Here is a 22,170-nt window from a genome sequence, read left to right as displayed (position 1 = left end):
CACCTTTCGCCAACTAAAATTCCTCCTGACATGCCACCCTGTACTTCGCCACTTCGATCCCTCCGCTCCCACAGAGATTCATACTGACGCCAGCGGTGTTGGCCTCGGCGCTGTTCTCGTCCAGCGATGCGACAACAAAGAGCACGTTGTTGCGTATGCGAGTCGCTCGCTCAGCAAGCCGGAGCGCAATTATACAGTCACCGAGCAAGAATGCTTGGCTGTTGTCTTCGCCACGCAGCGTTTCCGTTCCTATCTGTACGGACGACCGTTCACCGTCGTCACCGACCATCATGCCCTCTGCTGGCTCGTTAACCTTCGTGACCCGTGTGGGCGCCTTGCACGGTGGGCTCTCCGGCTACAAGAGTTCGATTACACAGTCGTCTACAAGAGTGGTCGCCGTCACGCTGACGCGGACTGTCTTTCGAGGCTGCCCCTTCCTGAGTCTGAGCCTACCATCGCTACTTTGGACCACTGCGTCGTGTCAGTGTCATCTGCTTTTCCTGATGTCGCAACGTTCAAAGCGGAACAGCAGAAATATTTAACCCTACGGTCTCTCCTTGCGGCAGCTGAAGATCCTTCCAATGTCAGCCACTTTTGTGTGCGGGATGGTCTTCTGTGGAAGAAAAACTATTCTTCTACGGGCCACCGCTTCCTGCTGGTAGTCCCGAAGAGCCTGTACAACTCTGTTTTGCAAGCCATGCACGATGACCGTATACATCTGGACATCTTGGTTCAGCACGGACGCTGCACCGTACTCAGGCACGCTTCTATTGGCCGAAAATGCGGGCCACGACTGAGCGGTACGTCGCCAGCTGCACTCAGTGTCAACGATACAAGCGACCTACTAGCCTTGCATCTGGTCAGCTTCACCCTGTGACACCGTCTGCAGCACCGTTTGAGCAAGTGGGCATAGATCTCCTTGGCCCGTTTCCGAAATCATATCATGGGAACCGCTGGATAGTGGTTTGTGTCGATTACCTTACTCGTTATTGTGAAACGGCAGCTCTACCCGCAGCTACAGCGCATCATGTGTCCTCTTTTCTGCTACGATTCATAGTTCTACGTCATGGACCTCCAAAAGTTATCATCAGTGACCGTGGTCGGCAGTTCACCGCTGACGTCGTGGAGCAACTTCTCCGTTCCTGCGCATCGCATTTTCGCCATTCCTCGCCTTACCATCCCCAGACGAATGGACTCACTGAGCGCACGAACCGCACGATCACCAACATGCTGTCAATGTATGTTGATTCAAGGCACAAGAATTGGGACAGCGTCCTGCCGTTCATCACGTACGCGTTCAATACCGCGCGCCATGAGACTACTGGCTACAGCCCCTTCTTTTTACTCTATGCTCGACCCCCGCGCTACACCCTGGACACCATCCTACCATTTTCTGACCAGCTTCCTGAAGATCCCTCCATCGCTGAGACACTCTGTCTCGCCGAAGAAGCCCGACGCCTTACTCGTCTTCGTGTTCTTGCTTCCCAAGATCGGTCTAAAGCGCGCTACGATGCCCGCCGCCGTCATGTCACTTACAGGCCTGGTGATTTGGTCTTGTTGTGGCGGCCTATCAGAAAGCGAGGATTGTCTCAGAAGCTGCTGTGCCATTACGATGGACCCTATGTCATTATTGAGCAATTTGGCGAGCTCAATTACCGCGTAGCTCGTCTCACGGCAAGCGGACGTCGTTCAGCGCGAACTGAAGTCACTCACGTTGCCCGGCTGAAGCCCTACCATTCGCGCGGCGCTTCTTAACTCGCCCAGCGGGTTTCGGCTGCGTAGGGGGAAGTGTGACGCCCATGAAAAGGCCAATTCTACCTATTATTATTCTACATGGTCGGCGCTGCTGACTAAGCCGAAGATGAGGAGAACAAGGTTGGTGGTATCTCGTGCTCGGCAAGCGGACCCAGCTGCTTTCAGTCCTCCGTCCCGATCTCAATAAACCCTGGGCGTAACAATATATTTCTTCATGGAGCAGATAAAGTTGCGCATCGCGAATGGGGCAGTTCTAGACACTGGTTGTCTTCTGAAAACATATAGGTTCCTTTGTTGTTGTTTTTTTTTACAAAATGAGTCATGCACACGTACGCCCAGCCTGCTTTCTTCCTGGGAAATGAATACTATTTCAGCAAGGGGAGTACAGCAACCTCCATGGCTAATCGCTATGGAGAAGGAGAGAAAGTGAGAAGTGTCGCTAATACGAGTATATGAAAAAAGAAAGAAAGGCACGATAAAAGAAATGTTTTTTTCATTTTTATTTAACCCATGCTATTCACGACACGTAGTATAAGTTTGGCCTTAGAAGAAGGCATTATTACAAAATATATTGAATACTCTTTCCTGCGTTTGGTGTGAATCTAAAGCGTTTGTTGTGAAGGTATGAATTTTTTCTGGTTTTCATTGTTGGTATCATATAAATAACAATTACAGAAGCTCTGGCAAAATTTTAGCGCCAAAAACACGGACAGAAAGAGTAGATGACACGAGCGCTGTCTGTCTTTCTGTCCGTGTTTTTCGCGCTAAAATTTTGCAAGATGTATATCAACCAACGTGCCCAATATGCAGTACTGTTGAATTAGAGAAGCTCATTTTCTATATACATTTCAAATATCCAGGCTCAGCGCAGGCACATGGACGCCCCAAGTAAAAGCGCTTTGCACTTCCTATGGGCAGGTGAGGCACAAGGTATGCACTGTATGAGCAAGGGGAGCAGGTGTCCGTAGTCTATGCAGGAAGAGGTAGGAATGAGCTTGATAACAGCACGTACTCCTGTGCCAGAATTATCAGCTCCACGGAGTGTTCGAGGCGAGGTATGACTTGTGTTCGGCGTGCTTGCAAGCTGCCGCGGCCCTGCGTTGGCGTGATTTTTTTCGGTAGCACTTGAACCACAACACAAAACCGACGGCCGCTAAGCATAAGGCGGTAGCTGACACAACACAGATGAGAACCACGACCGTGTTCCCCACAGGTAGCTTGATCTTGTCAGCGGCTTTTTTCTCTGCAATGAAGTTGGAAAACAAGGGAGTGAGGTGTGATCGGCTGTAACGTGTAATAGGAGCCTCAACAAATGAAACCCCTAAAGAAATCAAAAGAGCCCTCATAAGCATACAACAGGTCTTAAAATGAGGTTTAAAGCGAGGGTCTGTAGAGTGCACTCCCGCAAGAGAAAAGCCACAATGAAGGAACAGGATGCAGCAATATGACGATAGATAGGATGTTGTGCACAACATCTCAGCTCAATGTTCCTATGAAGATACATCTTCTAACGGACAAAAAGAAGTTATTGAAGATTTTTGATCTACTACCTGACTACAAGTTGCTCTGTAGAGGAGATATGCGTGCACGCGACGATGACAAAAGGAGCCAAATAGCAGATTATTAAAGTGAAGGGGACAATAATTTCGGACAGTGAAAAATGTGTGGTGCAGTATAGTTGGAACTGTCTATCGTATGGAAGATACGCAGGCATTTCAGTCGGTGACAAAGGTGTTGTTAGAACACATTACAACGATGAACGCCTCCAAGCACTAAACGGTTACCGTATTTACTTGATTCTAAACGCACCATTTCTTCAGAAAAGGTGCCTAAAATAGCATGAGCGTTAGATTCGAGTACGAAAATAAATCTACGCCAGCAACGTCATATTTATCAAAACGTTGAGTTGGGCTAGTTGGTACAGGCTGATTGTAAAACAGCGCAAAATAAGAGCGACCCGAGAAAGACAACACAGAACCGCTGACTTGCAACTAAAGACTTTATTTGCTGAAGCCTTCTTAAATAAAGAACAAGAAAAGGTCATGAAAACTAGATACACCTAAAACACAACAATAAAAACCAAAAAGATGCTCGCAAACCTCAAACATTGTCAAAAAATTCAAGCTCCCTATCGCTTAAAACAACCTATGTTTTTCAGATGCACTTCTGCTGATCCTTTACAATATGTAAAGCCTCGACCACTTCACGCGTTGTCTGATGTCTGTGTGTATAAAGTACACGTACTTGATTAAACAATGCTCTACACTTGTTCTCTTTCATTACCTGGCGCCGTAGACAATGCGTGAACAGATATGAATATTTTTTTCATTCTTTAAATTGTACCCATGCTCCTTTAAGCGCTTCTTCAGGCACCGCCCGGTCTGACCGTTGTGTCGGGGCCGCAGGAAGCGGGGAAGCCATACACTACACCTGTGTGGCAGGCCGCGAAATATTCTATGGTCTTTCGTCTTTTCTCTTTTTTACAATTGACATCCTCTTGTCACGAGCATCACAAAATGGCGGCTTGGTACCTCTGCGTCGATGCAGTACAACCGACCAAGTTATTTCGACGTGCGAAAATTAGTAAATCAGGATAATACGCAGGGCAGGCGCGGTCGCAGTCGGCACCCATCGAAGTCTACGGCTCGCTAAGAGCGTCGCACCGGCTAATTCCAACTGCTTCATGAAGGAGGCCATGTACGAGTGCCGCATGCACGGCAAGCAGTTGTCAAAATAGACCTATCAAAACCGAATTGCATGCTGACGAATTACCTAAAAACTCTTACTTGCGAACAGGAGTAGCCGTGACGAAATAAACATGGCCTCTGCCTCCTAGTACAGTTCGAGCGCTTAGTTTCATTTTTGCTTCCCTGACCTTCGCGCCAGCCATCGGCGGTAGCGGCTATCGGCCGCGCATGAGCCAACCAACATAACGCAGCGGCCGCCGTTATGGACGCTAATTGTCACCTGGGCTCATTACTCTCCGTTCCATTCGCGTAATTCTTGCAGTGAGCCAAAACTCCGCGGTCGTCTCGCGCCATTGCCTTTTTGGGGGGATGCCTGAAAATATGGCGCGCGTTTCTATCGAAAACATCGCACTTCTGTTTCAGACAGTGAAAAACGGGTGCCCGTAAAAATCGAGAAAATATGGTAAGTTCACATACCAAATAAAGAATTGACACCTTTTAAGGGACACGTACTATTGAGCCTTGGACGAGTTGGATATCCATTGAGTAATGGAGTGCGAATTGTAACAGGGGTGGAACAAAGAGAGGGACGAAAAAAGGCTGACAATACTCGTGCTTTTGTGCCTTTCTTTGTCCGTGTTCTAATTAGAGCTGTACTACTTAACATGCCGCTACCATTACCTAATTCGTCGGAAAAAAGTATTATCCTTTAGGCGGCTTGGGATTCAAGAAGACGAATATCCTCTCGAGAACTATTGCTTAAGGGCTAGAAAAATATTCCTTGGGCTAAAGGAAGGTTGGATAACATATTTTGTTTATTGTAATGCAAAATGTGACGTCCAACGAAAAAAGTACCTGCGCCTTCCCGGTGCGTCGCAACCGTGGCCAACGTCCTGACGTAGGTAGAGAATGCGGCCGTCTCCTGTTCGAGCCGAGCAACCACGAGGTAGTCGTTGGCCGATTTAAGGCCCGTAAGGAAGACTAGATGTCCGTAGTTGTCGCCACCCTCGCCAGCCCAGAAGGCTCGCACAGATCGATTGCCAGCGGTCTCATCGTATAGTTGCACATAGAGGCGAGGCAGAGGTGCTCCAATGACGTCTCTTCCGGCGTGTCCTCGTCGGCGGGAAGTGCACGTCAGGGAGAAAGCCGAGGTCGAGTAATTTCCAACAGCGCAGTCGAGGCTCGACAAGGGCTCACCTGAGATTTTAAAGGCAGAAAAAAGAACGGAGGCGTTGTTGGGAGAAAACTCAAAACGACAGGTGTCCGATAGCTAAGTGCTTTGGCGCGATCTCTGCAGTAGCATGCTATGCTCTCGATACAAACGCCTGCGTTAACGGCTCGGATATCGCCGTCACTTTTCAGAAACAGCCTGTTAAAGCAGCAGCCAGCTTCGATTCTTCATTGCAGCAGGAAACATTACACAAAACAGGGAATGAAATCACTTCATGCTTAATAGTTTTTTGTTAACATTATGTTCGTTGGGGCAACGCTCCTTTGGCTTGTACAGGGCGGCAGGAGAGGGTGCGTATCGAGCGTATCTGTCTGGTCATGGTTTCGATGAAAGTGTTTCAGTCTCTTCTTGAGCTATGATGCCCTCAGACAGTACGCCTACAATAAGGCTGACGTCCGTAAGTTATAATAGCAATAATTATCATCATCAGACCAGAAATGTAACCCGAAGCAGAAAGGGCTTTCTCATAGGTGTCTTATTAGCCCTGTGATTAGTCTCCCCTGACGGTCCGTCGACTGCTGCTTCGTTTACGACCTCTAAATTATTAAGACGGGTTATTAAATATTAACAGATTTCAAATAATGCCTTGCGTTCATCCTCCACAATCTAAACGGAATGGAGTAAAAAGGAGTAAGCTGTCCTCTAGCGCACATCCTTTTATAGAAGGTTGGGCGCTAAAAGATATCTTGCTCTCTTTTTACCCCCATAAAGGCGTACTCGTGTTTGGGGTGCCAATTACTTTGGCCTCACTGCGTGTCGTGCCGTTACCCATATCAATTTTGTTTCAATAGCCTGCTGCCTTGTTCTCGAGTACTACAGGTAATACGCCATGCTCATCTTCTTCCCATAGAGCAAGTGTGTGTAAGCACTTACGTCGCAGCTGAAAGCTGAAACGGCAGGGTTCCAGCTGCACACCCACGGAGTTCCTCGCCCAGCAGAGCAGCGTAGCGTGCAGCAGGTGCGTGTCCACCACGAATTCTAGCTGATTCGAGTTAACTTCTGACAGGTGCACTTCGTCATCTCCGTCGGCATGTTCTGCTGGCGCAGCTCCCAGTCGCATGGGATGCCTCTTGCCAGCGTTGTCTTCAGCGACCCAAAAGTAACGCAGACCCTCACGAGGATCAGCGGTTACGTCGCAGGTCACGTTCAGAAATTCACCGGGGGTCGTTGCCAAGACCGTGTTGCGTGTTGCGATGCATCGAGGGGAGTCTGCGAGGAGCAGGTCGTGTATGTCCAGTAGTTCTCTAACTCAACTGGAATATTCTTTTTAAGAGGTATGTTCGTTATTCCTGGAAAATTGCAATCTGATTACATGTGGTCACTACATGAACTAAAGACAACTATACAGATTATGGGAATCGTCATAGAGAACGTTTCGCCAGGGTTGTGAGATATCAACACTCCATGAAGCTAAGGAAAGAACGGAAACTTACTTCTAGCAAGGAAGAAATATCTTCTTGAGAACAAACGCCGAATATTCACCTGTATTGAAGTCGAGCGCGATTTGAAGGTGATCACTTCAGGCTTAATCCAATCAGATTTAACTGCTCTAACACAGTTTATTATCGCAAGAACGCTGCAGCAAATACATGGGCTTAGCTAGCCGAAGGATTCCTCTAACCTGCACTGTCATGTCTGTTGCGGACTAAGTAACCGTCACGCCAGGAAATATTCCTTAATTCGTTTCAGCCGGAATAAATGTGATAACCTTCGAATCGCGCTCAACTTACGTCCACACCTCACGGGAGCACGACGTTCGGCTACTGAGTAGCACTTCCCGGGTTCGAACCTGCCAGCGGCGGTTGCTTTCGATGGAGACGAAATGCAAAAGCGCCCGTGTGCTGCGTGATGTCAGAGCTCGTTAATCATGAACAGGTGGTCGAAATTATTCTCAATCCCTCCACTGCGCCACCTCTTTCTCCCTTTCTCATTTCACTCCATCACCTTCTCTCTTCCAAGGGCGCGGCTCTTGTGTCCACGAGATGCGAGACAATTACTGCGCCATTTCTTTGATTCAGAATCCATTGTTGTTTTGTACTGTAGAATAGATATGTGGACGTTGCCGAATTGACCTTGGAAGAGAGAGATCAACAAGGTAAAAAAGGTAGCCCCGATAGAAAACAGGGCGTCTTTGGGCAATCTGTAGGAATCTATTTGTGCACCATTTGCCAGGAAGAGTTTCGCTAATGAGTTTGATATTTTTATGATGCGCTTAGTCAGAAAAGGAAGCAGCGGCGAAATGATCTTAGATTACAAAGTAATTTAGGAACAGTAATGGAATTTAGGTGTTTACTGAAGTGATAGACTACACTGCCGACGCCGTAGCCCTATAGCATGCAGAAGACGTGGGTTCCGATTCATCGGCGGCATCTTGTTCTTTTCTCCTACATTGTTCAAAATAGTGTCCGATTAAAACTGATGACACAAATAACATTCTCTTTTTTAAGAGTCAGCGCAAGCCAGGTATGGTGTGTAGTGTGACTAAAACAAGCGCCGAGAGGCCCCTTGCCTCAGTAGGCGTCGCCTCTAAGAATTCTGGTCTTGAATTATAATAGTGTTGGAGGTACTGCATTACAGCCTCCGGCGGTCGCGGCGTTAAAATTTTGTCTTAGACAAAATGAAAATGTGAGAAAAATGAAAAAAGTGCACTTTGCTTAAAACATGTCTTCTAACGATCTCGGTTCCCGCAACGATAAATTGACAAGGCGACAGCAACAGGCAGAATCTGGCGCATTCATATTCAGTATTTGGCCGGAGTTGTAGCATGTCTACTGGTTCATTATACGGTATTGGGGATCCGTATCGGTTCTCTTGGTTATTAAGGCGCGTAGTGTTAATTGCAAAGTAACTCAACAATAGATCGAGGTTGGCGATCGAGTTTTCCCTTAGCGCTACATTGGAGCGAGGCTCGTATGAGCTAGAGCTATTATGTGTCTCGAACACTGCTATAAGGTCACACTTGTCCACAACAATTTTTGTTACTTTTCAGCGCACCAAAGAACAAGGGGGCTTTATATTACCCAAAGAATACATACCTTACCAGCCGCTTAAATACACACAGGCCAGAATAACAGAGTCCATGCTCTGTAAACGCTCCAGCGCTACAGTAAGACCACTGCGCTTAACAGCTGTCATTTTGTGTTGCCTGGAGCTGAGGTGAGTTTCTGGCACAGTTGTGAGGAACCATTTCCGCGCCTTCATGCGCTTGAACCTAGTTTCCATATACGTAACTTGCAGCTTGACTTTGCTTAGCTATCGCTGAACTTGCGAATGGCAAAGGCCGCTAATTACGCCGCTAATTCCTTTACGTTGTATGCGTCCTTAGCTATTTGCCATTTGGGTAACATGCTCACCTACACAGACAATAGGGAATTGTACACCGGAGCTAAAGCTTAAAGGGTGTTCCGTTTTCATTGAGTTTTTGTTTCCTTTCCTTGAAAAGCAGAGGAGTTCTATGAGCCTTGCAGTCCAAAGAGTGTTATATAGACAGGAATATATCCGACCGTGAACGATCGTTAGCTATGAAGACTGGCAAGAGTTGCAGTAGACAGATGTGGTCCTGTGTCTGCAACCAGCAAAGTATTACGGTGGGCTCGGGGATCTGTTCGAAGACCTTGCGTCATGTGTGAACGAAAATTTCATTACAGATGCCTCCCGTATCGCCGACGCCTTTTTACGCAGGACAGATGAGATGAGTGTAGGTGTGTACTGTCTTGAGGCCTGCGGAGCTCACCTCAACGCTATCCATAACGAATCCCTGCTGCCTATGCAGCCATGTGTGAAGAGTGCGCTACGCGCGGACAACTTTAACGCGCCTGCATTTAAACTATAGATGGCCTTTAATGCTATCCTCCAGCTGAGCATACACCTCGATTGTTATCGCGGTCAGTTATGCAGCGGGGTTACAAAAGCATTGAAGCAGATTATAGGCACAAACGTGCAAGCATGTTAAATGTGCAAGCTCTAGGCAACATTTCTGCATAAATTTATAATCATATCGCACCAAAATAACGGTACCTCACACTGCATATAGAGGACGATTTTTTTACACTTTACAGCTGCATAAGAAAAATAACGGAAAAGTCACCTGGATGCTGCCTTCACTGACAGTATGTGTGGCTTAGCGTTCACACCATAACAAGACATTGTTCAAGATTCTGCAACTAATTTAACCAAATTTTCTTAATTATTCTGTAAAATAATCTCCTCATACTGCGTTCTTTCATCGCAATCTGGAAAAATGTGTTGATTCTAAAGTAATTCCGTTTATAGCGCATGTCAAAGTGCAATAGGTGTAGAGGCATTGATCTATCACTTTTTGCCTTTTCTGAGCCCGCGCCCACATCCGACGAAGGCTAAGCAATCAGTCTTGAAATAAGGTGCGAAAAGTAAGCGAATCCATTCGCGAATAACTAAAAACTTGAAGTACTTCGGGAAGCTCTATAAACTCAGGAGAATGAACTGCAATGCATGATCAATGAGTTAGGCAGGCAGAGCAGAACGGTTGGCCTCAAAATTAACATGAAGACAGCCAATGTAAAGTTCACCAGTTTCGCAAGAGAACAGCAGTTCACAATTGGTAGAAAGGTGCTGGATGTGGTAATTCACAATTGGTAGAAGTGTGCTGGATGTGGTAAGGGAATACTCCTAATTAGATTAGGTAGTGACCGCTGATAGGGATCATAAGAGCGACAGAATAATAAGACGAAGTACAGTAAATAAAGCAGGTCCTCTCAGATGAGTGTTTACCAATCGGCCTTAACAGAAAAGTATACAACAGCTATAACTTACCGGTGCGCCACTATGGGGCCGAAACATGGAGGCTAACGAAAAGAGTTCATCTTAGAGACAACGCAGCGAGCTATCGAACCTGAAATGATGGGTGCAACGTTAAGAGAACGGAAGCGGGCATAGTGGGTGAGGGAACAAACGCAGGTTAATGACATCCTAGTTGAAATCAAGAAGAACAACTATCTTGGGCAGGGCATGTAATGCGAAGGCAAGATAACCGCTGGTAATTAATGGTAACGGAGTGGATTCCAAGAGAGGGGGCGGCAGAAAGTTGTGATAGTGATTACAACGTGCATCACAAAGTGAGTAATTAAAAAAAATAATACTTTTCTGTTACTGTGTAACACAATGTTCAGCGAAAGCTGTTGAGCTATTTATATTTTACGATATATTGAGGGAGTGAATAAGAGAGGGATTGTTCTAAAGTGCTGCATTGTTCTAGAGTGCTCTTCTGTTTCCCACACATACTCGCTTTTCGACTGTTTCTCCCCTCCAGTACGCCGCTCTAGGCGCGTTGCGCAACCCATGACCCTCTCCTCGGACGGCGTGTTTTGCAACAGCTGGCCCGATGGATTCCTCCGGTCTCGCTACACTCTTCCACCTGCTTCCGCGGTAACAACCCTTCGGATTGTTCCATTATTAAGCACCACGGTTTGCGTTTACCTGCACTCTCGCGATAACCTTCCCCTATTACGGTGACCCTCCTGCTCCTTAGAGGGAAACTACCGTCCGGGTGGTTTCCGCGGCCACCATCCACCAGTGACGGATTCCTCCGATGATGTCATATCATCCTTCTTCCACGGCATCACCTTCGGAGTGGTTCCCATGTCAACGCACCCACCGCTTACACCGACCACTACGACATGCTCTGAAGACGCGAAACTCGGTAACCGTCAGCTGTCGTTGTCAAAAGTCACCCTGTATTATTAGCGTAGACGACATCAGCACACTGCCCTCGAAATCCTTTGGCACTCACGTCTCACACGGAGCTCCAGGGGCGCGCTCTCCGTCGTCTCACCATCCGCGCTGGTGGCCCCGCAAGTGTAGCGGCCGGAGTGAGTGACGTTCACTTCTCGAATCACCAGGTAGCGCGAGGTGACGAGCGCCTCACCCGAGTCGCCCTTGAGTCCCTTCACCAGGTGTCCATCGTGGCGCCAGGAGACCTCGCTGACCTTGGAGGCGGCCAGTATCGAGCACTCCATGTACACGTCAGCTCCTTCGGCGATGTCGCTCGCGTTGAGACCCGCACCCAGCCGCACGCTCACCTTGGTCTGGTCTGCGGGACAGTGCATTGTTTTCTTCGAGACGCTTGACGTGATTTTGTACTTTTGACCACTGCCGGGCTTCCAAATCAAATATAGAACAACTGAGATACGGCGTGTTACACAGCCGGCAAAAATATTGGGCATAACACATCACCTTGTGCCGCAGCGGCCAGGGCGCGCAAGCATGTTTTGCATAACGTCACTGGTGACTCTACTGGAAGTTAACGAAAAACGAAAGCTGTGTATATCCCACAGAGAAAAACGTTAGATATGTAAATATGCACCATCTCTTAAATTCATGCACTACTTTCTCGTCCTTCACCCGAAGTACAATACGTACTCCCAAAGCGACCAATCGACTAATCGCTCAGCCAGAGCCATACCTAACAATTCTGGACAAAAAAGCATATTTGAGCGGGAAACCCTTTATGCGCGGAATATTTTCCTATAATGTAAGATTCACTATAACAGTCACTATATCCGCAAGTCACCCGGCGGCAGTGTGAGTCTGGTTTTTTGTGCTATTAATGCTTTTGCTGTCGTCCAAAGCGGTCCCCATCGGTTTTTATTGCAGTTTTATGACAGTGTTCGATGCGATCGTTGGAAATACTTTAAAAGAAAGAATTGGCTACATACTACAGTAATGGGTCATTAACCTTAATATTTCCATAAGAGTATGTTACAATTTTCCGATATTCAATTTTTTGCCTCCGAATATTTGACACATTCCTATTCCTTGTTTTTTTTTTATTCTATGCTCATTTGTAGTTAAGAATTGCGCTTAGTTTTTGGCCGAATATTTTTCTTCGTATTTAACTACTCAAGTAACGAATGATTCATACTTCATGAGGTATAAGTATAGCATTCTTTTTCACTTTCTCAGGGCCGAGTGCCTGGAAGTCTAGGTTACAGTGAGCTAAATCGAACCTGAGTTAAGAAAGGTCGTCAGGCCTAGCAGAATTTTTTAACCTCGCGGCTAGTTTTTCAAAATACTCACTCTTCAATGTTTCACTTAGCCGAGTGGTTTACAGAATTTTTCTCTCGCGCGTTGTAAATGCGTTATAGAAATACAGACTCATCACTACCAGGAATTCGGGAGAAGCACTTCTAGTTGCCTTTGCTGCCACCACACGGCTTATGGCTTTGTACTACGAAAGGTAGCATGTTGACATTATCGTTGCCGTAACGCAGAAAGGATATGGTCCAGTGGCTGCAGAAGGGAGTGTGATAGGCACGTAGAATTAGCGGCACTGGATAGGCGCTGTTCCGAATTCCTGGTATTGACTGCCATTTCTGGTATTGACTGACATTCCTGGAGTTGCAGCCTATGCTCTTGCATCTCTTCTTCTAAGATGTCCCTTACGTGAAGTGTCCATTTTGAAGAAGTTGCTCATGACGCCAAGGCTCTCGGGCAGGTTGCCGTTGGTAGCACGGCATTCCAGCAGCCTCCCGGGCTGCACTGCTGGAGGCACGAAGAGCATGCTGGTCGTAACGTTGCCCTGCGTCACGCTGCTGCTGAATGCCGGCTCCACGGGCCGCCCGTCGAGAAACCACGTGATATTTGCAGCTGGTCGGCTTCCGCTGGCTGCACACTCGAAGCTTCTCGATGCAGGTGTTAGAAGGGGCACTTCGACTGAAGGCAGAACTGCCGCCCTTCTTTGATCCTCTGCGCCTACCGCCGCGGGACCCGACTCAGACGGTGTAGTCTTTGATGGTGGTGAGAGTAGCGCGGATGCTTCGGTGAATGCCACCGAACGAGATACATTAACCTTATGCAAAGGCCAGCTCCATATAGTCACAGCTGTGGGTGCCACTGCGAGGGTAAACCAGGGATCACCGTCACCACTTTCGCAGTTTATGTAAAAATCGGCAACACTGTAAGCAACAGTGCGGCAAAATAATTACAGTGCTGGCATTTTACCGCGATGCTTTTGCTTAGGCAACCGAATCTGTCTTCCTTTTGGTGGTTAAAAGTTGATATATCGCGACCCTTGTCATACATGAGTCATACTTTTATTTGAGATAGCGGGATGGTTTTAATTCGGTAATGGCTAACAGCTTCACAGGTGCGTACAGAAATAAACGGAGCACATTCAGGGACTTTTAATGCGAATTACTTCCTGCCCACTGAAAATCACCAACTTTGACTTACGCCTGCTCGTACTTATCACTCGTACAATTTTTTTTATGGACACACAATATCAATTGAATTATTGAATTTTTTTAGGAGAGGCGTGGTGGTTACACTAACAACCAGTTAGCGTGGTGCGTTTGCTCAGCTGTTCCTCTCCACCTGTTTTGAGATGACATAAAGAAGTAACAACCATAATCAAGTAACTCGTATTTATATGCACAATCAAGCTGTTTGCATAGTGGAATCAATTTGTGGGGCTTCAAGGCGGATAAGATGTCATCCTCCCACCAGGAAGAGAAACTGGCTTTTATGCAAAAGAGTGAGGATAGATTATAAAACACTTTATGAAAGAGCAGCTCAAGGCGCGATTAGTGAGATTGTGGTCTGCGCTATCAATAAAGACGAAAGAAGGAAAATGAATGAATCTGACAGGTAGGCGACACTGGCATGAGGTTTCTTCGGGGAATCAGTGCAAAATACGAGTTTTCTGGAAAGAGAAAGGCAGGAATAAGGAGAGTTTTGTCAACTTTCCCCCTTATTTGGAGAACTGAGTGAAGAGCTTTAAGATAAAAGAAACGATATCAAATTTTTAATGCAACAGATACCTTGACAAATTAGAAACACGACTTCGGAAACTTCTTTCTCTGCCCTTGACAATAGCGGACTGAGTTCACACAGAATTCACGTGCAAGAGAAAGGGCGATAACAAAAATAGCTACCGAATTTCCTGTTCGGGCGCTTTGTATGCGGAGTAAAATGAAGAGTGTTTCCTCCAAAACTGCTGGATCCCAAGAAAGTACTGGTTGTGCTCGCGGGCAAAAAATACTTATGCTTTCACATTTCATTACAAATTGCTGATTTTGTTTTTGATCCCTAGTCGCGACGGTCAGCTTCATTGTATTTTCCGTACAAGTGCAGAGCACACTCATTGTGCATAATGAAGGTCAGGAAGACATCTAAAATTTGTGTATCATAAACAAAATATACAGGTCACCTAGGTGGATAGTTAATTGCTGTGTGCCACAAAACTTCGCAACGTTGCACGAAAAGATTTTGTTGGCATCCAGCTGCTTGTTTTTTTTTTGTTCGCTTTTGTTTCAAGGAATGTTTTATTTTTAGTCTGCAAATTCTCATGCTGTATACTTTAGTAGAGCAGAGCGTTGCGCCAGTTGGTGTAGCAACGTAATCGGGAAAACTTTGCACAGATCAACACAAGATGGGAGGAAGAAACACGCACGCACACACGTGTGTACAAGGTATCTCCCTTCTCTAGAATGCTTCTTGAAGAGAACACGAGGTTCGCATTTAAGATAAAATTTAATTTTACTTCTGCATCTCTTGTGAAAACATCTCATGGAAATTATATGGCCAGAGAAATACTTCGAACAAAAAGAAGCGCACAAGTTCTAACTCCAAAGTTTTTCGCAATCCTGTACAATGTTGCCTTCCATGTGTCGTGTATTTCTACGAGCCTGCGGTGATATATATCTAAGGAGGCGTGCGGGAACGCAGAGACTCTTCGGACACTCTTACGGAACATGTCGACGAGCACTGTCGTCGATGCCGGCAAAGAGACGTCACTGGCTGCTTCGCAGGTCAGGTTGGAGTGGAGGTGGCTGCGACGCAGTGGCCCCAAAGTCAGGAGGCTCTTCCAGCCGCCCTGGGTTGTCGCCACAGTCTCTTGTGCCGCTCTGAGCTTCACGCCATCGTGGTACCATGTCAGCGTCAGGTCGTGGTCGCCTGGGTAGACGTGGTGCAGGCATACCCAAAATCAAAACTCCGGGGATAGTTCAGCCGAGCTCAGAAGGCGCGAGAATGTACGGATTTGTACGTCGCTGCGGACATGAACAAACGGACGCGGAAAGTCGGTATGGAGACGTAGAAAGGATGTTTGTTTTTTTCAACTTCTAGTAGGATCGGACAAACACTATATGAATATCAATAAGAGTTTGCTCACAGAAATACGTTACTTTTGCGAATTACTCCTCAAGATAATCATCATACAGGTTGAGGCTCTTCATTCCGTGGTACACCACTTTTGCGAAGCAGTCTGCAATGATCGTTGCCTCCTTTGCCATGATAGTCTCCTGAAGTTGCTTAGTTTATGTGAAGCACTATCGTTACAACTCTTTAATCACCGTCAAAAACAAAATATCTTTAGCAGTTTACTAGCGAATGCAACCCGATAGCCAAACATAGCGAAGACGGAGTGCTCAGAATCAACTGAGAAGCAACCCCCACTGTCAGAACCAAAACCAATGAGAGAAAAAGTACCCTACACGAATCTTGCAGCATCCAAACCGCTTCGAACAATGTCAGGCGCATAAGAGGCAACCTCCCCCTTGTGTATATGGAGGAACTTCGCTGTGCACCCTTTTGCTTTGGGACCTCTTCCTGTATTTAACAAGTATGTGGATATACTATTTGTTCGTTTAAATAAACTGATTCTGATTCTGAAGACGCCACCGTCAACGCTTTACCCCCACCCCCAAAACCAGGCCCCTAAAGACGCAAGCCGAAATCCCCGAGGCAGCTCCGAAACGTCAGGATTTTAAATTAAGAAGTTTTATTGGAATCATCTCACAGTTTGCTATAAATTAGTGGTCTTTCGACGATCTATTTACGAACAGGCTCTTTTCGCCTTTACGAGTCCTGCTCAGTGGTAACATTTAGATAATCTCGATGAAGCTGTGAGGTGACTGGTGCAGGATACTGTCTCGAACAAGAACAACCGAGCCTGTCATCAATTGTAGCAGGCTACCTACAAGAGTACAAGAACGAAGATCGAAAAAGACGCTGGCAATACAAATGCCCACTTCGAACTAACCGTTTATTGACACAAAAATATCATATAAGCCGATTGCTTCTTGATGTCATCCGACTTAAATATCGATGTCAGTAGGCCACACATAGAAACGTCGATTCCTTAATCATCAGTGAAATAGATGGCGCGCTGACACCTGATGCACCTGCTTTTATAATCAAATGCAGTATCGCCCTCACTTGGTAGCTCCTATGCATGGCTAGTATACTGCACGCTTCGAAAAAAGGTTTACAACACTGTTCAGTCTTTTTTTCACAGTTGTGACAATGCACAGAAAGGTTCCCGTCCTTGTATTGGCCTAGCTTGACCCATATATTTATTTGCCTGACTTCCTGTTTTTGATAGCTCATAATAAATGAACGTTTTTAAATTAGCTTTTTAATGCATGATGTTCATGTAATGTTGTGGTATTTGCGCCGATTGACGCATGATGTTCATGTAATGGTGTGGTTATTACGCAGATTGACTCTGCGAAAGTACAACGAGTGGCTGCGGAAGGATCGGTTGACTAGACGTGCGCCTACGCCCATGGGAACGACGCCCACCGGAACGACGCTCAAACGGATGATAGCGTTGCGACCAGCAGCGTTTCCTATCGACACCAGAGGCCGTGACGTCACCTGTCTCTTGCTGTAAAAAGAAGCCTACGATGCTGCCGGCTTTCACTTGGCAGTAGCGGCGACGACCTGGGTGCATCACCTCACGCTGTTTCTGCCGTTTTTACGCAGGTTAGTGCAGTGTATGCCGTACGGTGTATTCCTTTTTCATACTCTACCGTCGCTGCTGCCAAGTGACTAGGGCTGTTTTTCCTCTGTAAAGATGTCAAAAGAAATTGCCAAAATCAAAGATGAAATCTACGCGAAGCTCAAGGATGATCTCAGGCAGGAATTTAAAACGGCCCGAGAGGCCTATGAAAGGGACTTGCGTAATGAAATGCGCGATCTGAAGTCTGAGCAGAAAAGCATGACAACGAGTCTTGAGTTTGCTGATGAAGAAATTGACTCACTGAAAAAAAAAACTGGATGCCTAAGTAGCAAAGAATGCTAAACTTGCCACAGAAAACCAGGCAACTCTTGAGAGATGTGTGGCTCTTGAAAAGAAAAATGCTGACCTTGAAAAGCAGCTCGTTCACATTGAACAGTATTCCAGGAATGCAAACATTGAGATCCAGGGTGTTTCAAAAACAGAAGATGAAAACATCACTGCCATTGTATCAAAAATTGGTGATGTCATCAAAGAATCAATCTCTGCAGACGATATCGAGGTTTTCCATCGGGTTCCGATCCGAAACAGTGACAAAACAAATATAATTGCACAATTTAAGTCTAGAGTGAAACGTGACATCACCCTAAAGAAAAGAAAGACAGCTCGCTTCACCAACCGCGACATTGGACTGGATAATGACAATCCGATATATGTGAATGAGCACTTATGCCTCAGTCTGGAGAAGCTTCTAAGTATGGCAATAAAGCGTAAGAAGGAACACAAATGGAAGTCAGTGTGGACACAAAACGGAAAAATCCTTGCAAGGCAGTCCGATGGTTCTGAGATTGTACCCATTACCCAAGAAGACGATCTTGTTAAGATATTTTCAGTACCACCTCATAGCCAATCACCATAAGAAAACAAAAAAATTGACACTGGAATATTACAATTTTGTTTTACCTGAAGCAGTTCCCTCTCCCTCTGCGTCGTATACTTCAGCTCTGCACATTAATGTACGCTCCGCACCCGGAAAGCATGATAACATATCTTATCTCCTAAGTCAGTTTTCTTTTTCATATAACTTAATAATGTTGACCGAGACATCGTATTATGATGAGGGCGACATACTTCATTTTGACAATTATAAGAGTTTTGTCATGAATCGTACTAACCGCAAAGGGGGTGGTTTTGCAATTTATGTTGAATCTACTCGGGATTACGAACTTCTCTCTGAATATTGTATTATTACCGCAGACTATGAAATCCCAACTTTAAAGCAGAACCTTGAACTAATAGCTGTTGTTTACCGCCCTCCACAGGTCAAGTTTAGGGAGTTCATGAATTTTTTCTAAAACTTTTTGCAGTTTGTTTCCGATGGCAATTTTACGCTGATTTGTGGCGGTGATTTCAACACAGACGTTTGCAGTGATAGCTCGAATGCACAAGACTTTAACAGCACTGTGTATTCAACTGGCTTTATTAACATAATTACATAGCCCACAAGAGTGACAGTTTCTTCTTCCACTTCTCTTGACCTTTTTATTAAAAATATTGAAAACACCATTTCTCATGCCGTAAAAATCGCGTTTGATATTAGTGATCACTGTCCAATCTTTATGTTCTACTGTAACCGATTTGGGCAGAGAACCTACAGACGAGACATAGTTACAGTTCAGTCCCTCTCTGTAGAGGCTCTCCTTTCTTTCGAAAGGGATATTGGTGCGCAGGACTGGTCAGTTATATATACAATTACTGATGTAAATGAAGCATATTTAAAATTCATGGAACTTTTTGTAAAACTATACAAAATGCACTTCCCTTTTAGAACATTCAAGCCATCGAAAAGAGTTAGGAAACCATGGATCACACTATACCTCCTCGGGATGGTTAAAAAGAAGAACAAACTTTTCTATGCTTTCTTACGAACTCGGTTCCTGGCAACGTTAACAGAATTTAAGTCTAATAGAAATAGAGTAAATAAAGAACTTAGGCGCGCAAAAACTGCGTAGTATGAACAGCTGTTCTTTGATATCGTTAGCAAAAAACCACAAGTCGCATGGAAGGTGATAAATAATGTTATAGGTCACCAAAATAAACATGTTATTACTGACAGAATAGTACACTATAACTGCGAGCTTATTGGTAAAGAACTGGCTGATCATTTCAATAAAGTGTTTGTCGATGTTGCCGCTGAAGACAGCTGCCTTCCTGCTGTTCAGCCTGCCGACTATAGCCCTGTAGAGAGTTTTGCTCTCCATTTAATAACTGAACATCAAATTTACACCACATTTATGAATCCAAAGAATAGCGAAGCTCTGGATACAGATAACTTAGAGATTACGCCCGTAAAATACGTTTTGCAGCGTATTGTCCCGGTACTCGCATACATATTCAACCTTGTTATAGAAAAAGGTGTATTTCCTACTGCCATGGAGAGGTCTAGGGTATCCATCTTATATAAAAGCGGGGATAAAAATGATGCGAGAAACTACAGACCAATATCTGTAATACCTGTTTTTTATTTCAAAGGGTTTGGAAAAAATAATATCTGTACGATTAACCAAGTTTTTGGACACGCGTAACTTGCTCTCAGATAACCAGTTTGGATTTCGAAGGGGACGATACACCGAATCTGCACTTCTATCACTTAAAGAATTTGTGTTGCAAAATATTGATCAAAAACTCTTTACACTTGGTCTCTTTATTGACTACAGTAAGGCTTTCGATTCTCTTGATCACAACAATTTAATATTTAAGCTCAAACATTATGGCATTCGTGGCAAATCTCTTGAATTACTTCGGTCATACTTAAAAAATAGGACTCAGTGTGTTCACCTTGGCAATCATAAATCTCCACCTCTACCAATATTAACTGGTGTACCACAAGGTAGCATCTTGGGCCCATTACTTTTCATCATCTATATAAACGATATTGCCCATATTGACGGGGGGGCTAAATTTATAATTGTACGCAGATGACAGCTGTATTTTGCTATCAGGCAGTGATGTTAATACTCTTATATCAAAGGGTAATAACATTCTTGAAAAATTAATCTTTTGGTCACGATCAAATAAGCTGAAAATCAACCCCTCAAAAACCAAAGCAGTTATTTTTCATGCCAGAAATAAGTTAGTCAAAATTGAACAAGATATCCGCTGCGAAGGCCAAATTAATGAGATTGTTGAAGAAACCAAGATACTTGGCATAACATTTAGTTCTCATCTTATGTGGGACTCTCACATAGATAACCTCTTCAAAAAGCTTTCAACAGTTACAGGGGCATTATCACGTTGCCGTTCGTTTCTACCAACAAAAATAAAACTACAAGTCTACAATGCCTTGTTTGCCTCCTACACTAACTATTGCAATTTAGTTTGGTTGACTACATCACAAAGAAATGTCCAGAGGATATACGTACTCCAGAAAAAAAGATACTAGTAACATCGCCAATATAGACTTCCTGTCGTCAACAGCAGAATATTTTCAGTCCTACAATATAATTAGCATCAAACGTACTTACGAGTTTCGAGTCCTGCGATCATTTTATTTAGCAATGGAATCTTTCAGGCATTTCCTTAAGTCATTAGCCTCTTTAGAACTCAATAAAAACACTCATACACGGAACACTGATCTATGGTTCATACCTCGTTTCCGCACAAGTTATAAAGTGCAAACACTTCAGCATAATCTTCCAGTCATCCTAAATAAATACAAACACGTAACTAAGCCTACACTAAAACAGTTACTTGACCAATTCTTGTCCACATAGCTGTACCTTTCTTTACAAATTGTACCAGATGTGCACAAGTGTACTCTTTTTAGCTATAATTGTATAATGTAGGTTTCGAGATTGTGTGTATTATGTGCTGCCTTTTCCTAGATATATTACCGGTTAATTATTTGATGGATAGTTTGTTCATGCTATTATTTGCTTAGCCTTAATGTCTTTTATTTTAGTATGCCACATAATTATATTTCTAAAACAATGTGTAAATTTTCTTTGAAGTTATAATTGATACTTCATCAATACTGTTTTCTGTAGAACTGGTGTTAAGCTCTAAAATGTAATTCTTGTTAATGTATGTTCTTGCTGATGTATATTTTTCTACTTAGCTATTATACATGTTTGTAGTCATATATTGTGTGTAAAACATATTTTATTCTTCTTCAATATTCTGCATCATCAGGTCATCACCTACAGCCTCGTTGCTGGTTTTTTAGGCCTTTGTCAAGCTGTCAGGAACAGCTTTTTGCCTATGAATCCGCCAGAATCTTTCTGGAAAATAAAATTAATTGAATTGAATTTAATCTTGGCGCGCGCTCGTTTTGGGAAAAAGGTTGTTAAGGCCAAAAACATCCTTCCATCGATCCGTGCGTCCGTCCGTGCGTCAGCTCGACCACCTCCGACTGCCTGCCTGCCTGCCTGCCTGCCTTCCTTTCTTCCCGCCCGTCCGTCCGTCCGTCCGTCCGTCCGTCCGTCCGTCCGCCCGTCCGCCCGCCCGCCCGCCCGCCCGCCCGCCCGCCCGCCCGCCCGTCCGTCCGTCCGTCCGTCCGTCCGTCCGTCCGTCCGTCCGTCCGTCCGTCCGTCCGTCCGTCCGTCCGTCCGTCCGTCCGTCCGCCCGCCCGCCCGCCCGCCCGCCCGCCCGCCCGCCCGCCCGCCCGCCCGCCCGCCCGCCCGCCCGCCCGCCCGTCCGTCCGTCCGTCCGTCCGTCCGTCCGTCCGTCCGTCCGTCCGTCCGTCCGTCCGTCCGTCCGTCCGTCCGTCCGTCCGTCCGTCC

At 45.4% G+C, this 22,170-nt stretch overlaps 1 protein-coding gene across 1 annotated transcript in view; it reads right to left on the bottom strand.

Annotated features, from left to right (window-relative positions):
- Positions 1 to 2,751: 2,751 nt before the first annotated feature.
- LOC149337306 (uncharacterized) overlaps positions 2,752 to 22,170 on the bottom strand; it is an 86,709-nt gene continuing 67,290 nt past the window's right edge. Inside the window, exons 3-8 of the mRNA XM_089553413.1 lie at positions 15,397 to 15,603; positions 13,093 to 13,542; positions 11,441 to 11,740; positions 6,547 to 6,882; positions 5,298 to 5,639; positions 2,752 to 2,998 (exon numbers count right to left, since the gene is read on the bottom strand). Of these exons, the coding sequence (XP_089409539.1) occupies positions 2,784 to 2,998; positions 5,298 to 5,639; positions 6,547 to 6,882; positions 11,441 to 11,740; positions 13,093 to 13,542; positions 15,397 to 15,603 (1,850 nt within the window). The 3' untranslated portion in view covers positions 2,752 to 2,783. The remainder of the gene's footprint in view (positions 2,999 to 5,297; positions 5,640 to 6,546; positions 6,883 to 11,440; positions 11,741 to 13,092; positions 13,543 to 15,396; positions 15,604 to 22,170) is intronic.

This window comes from Amblyomma mixtum, chromosome 7 (genome assembly GCF_055824585.1).
Source record: "Amblyomma mixtum isolate Tamu chromosome 7, ASM5582458v1, whole genome shotgun sequence".
Taxonomy (NCBI): Eukaryota; Metazoa; Arthropoda; class Arachnida; order Ixodida; family Ixodidae; genus Amblyomma; species Amblyomma mixtum.
This window is presented reverse-complemented; position numbering and strand designations above follow the sequence as displayed.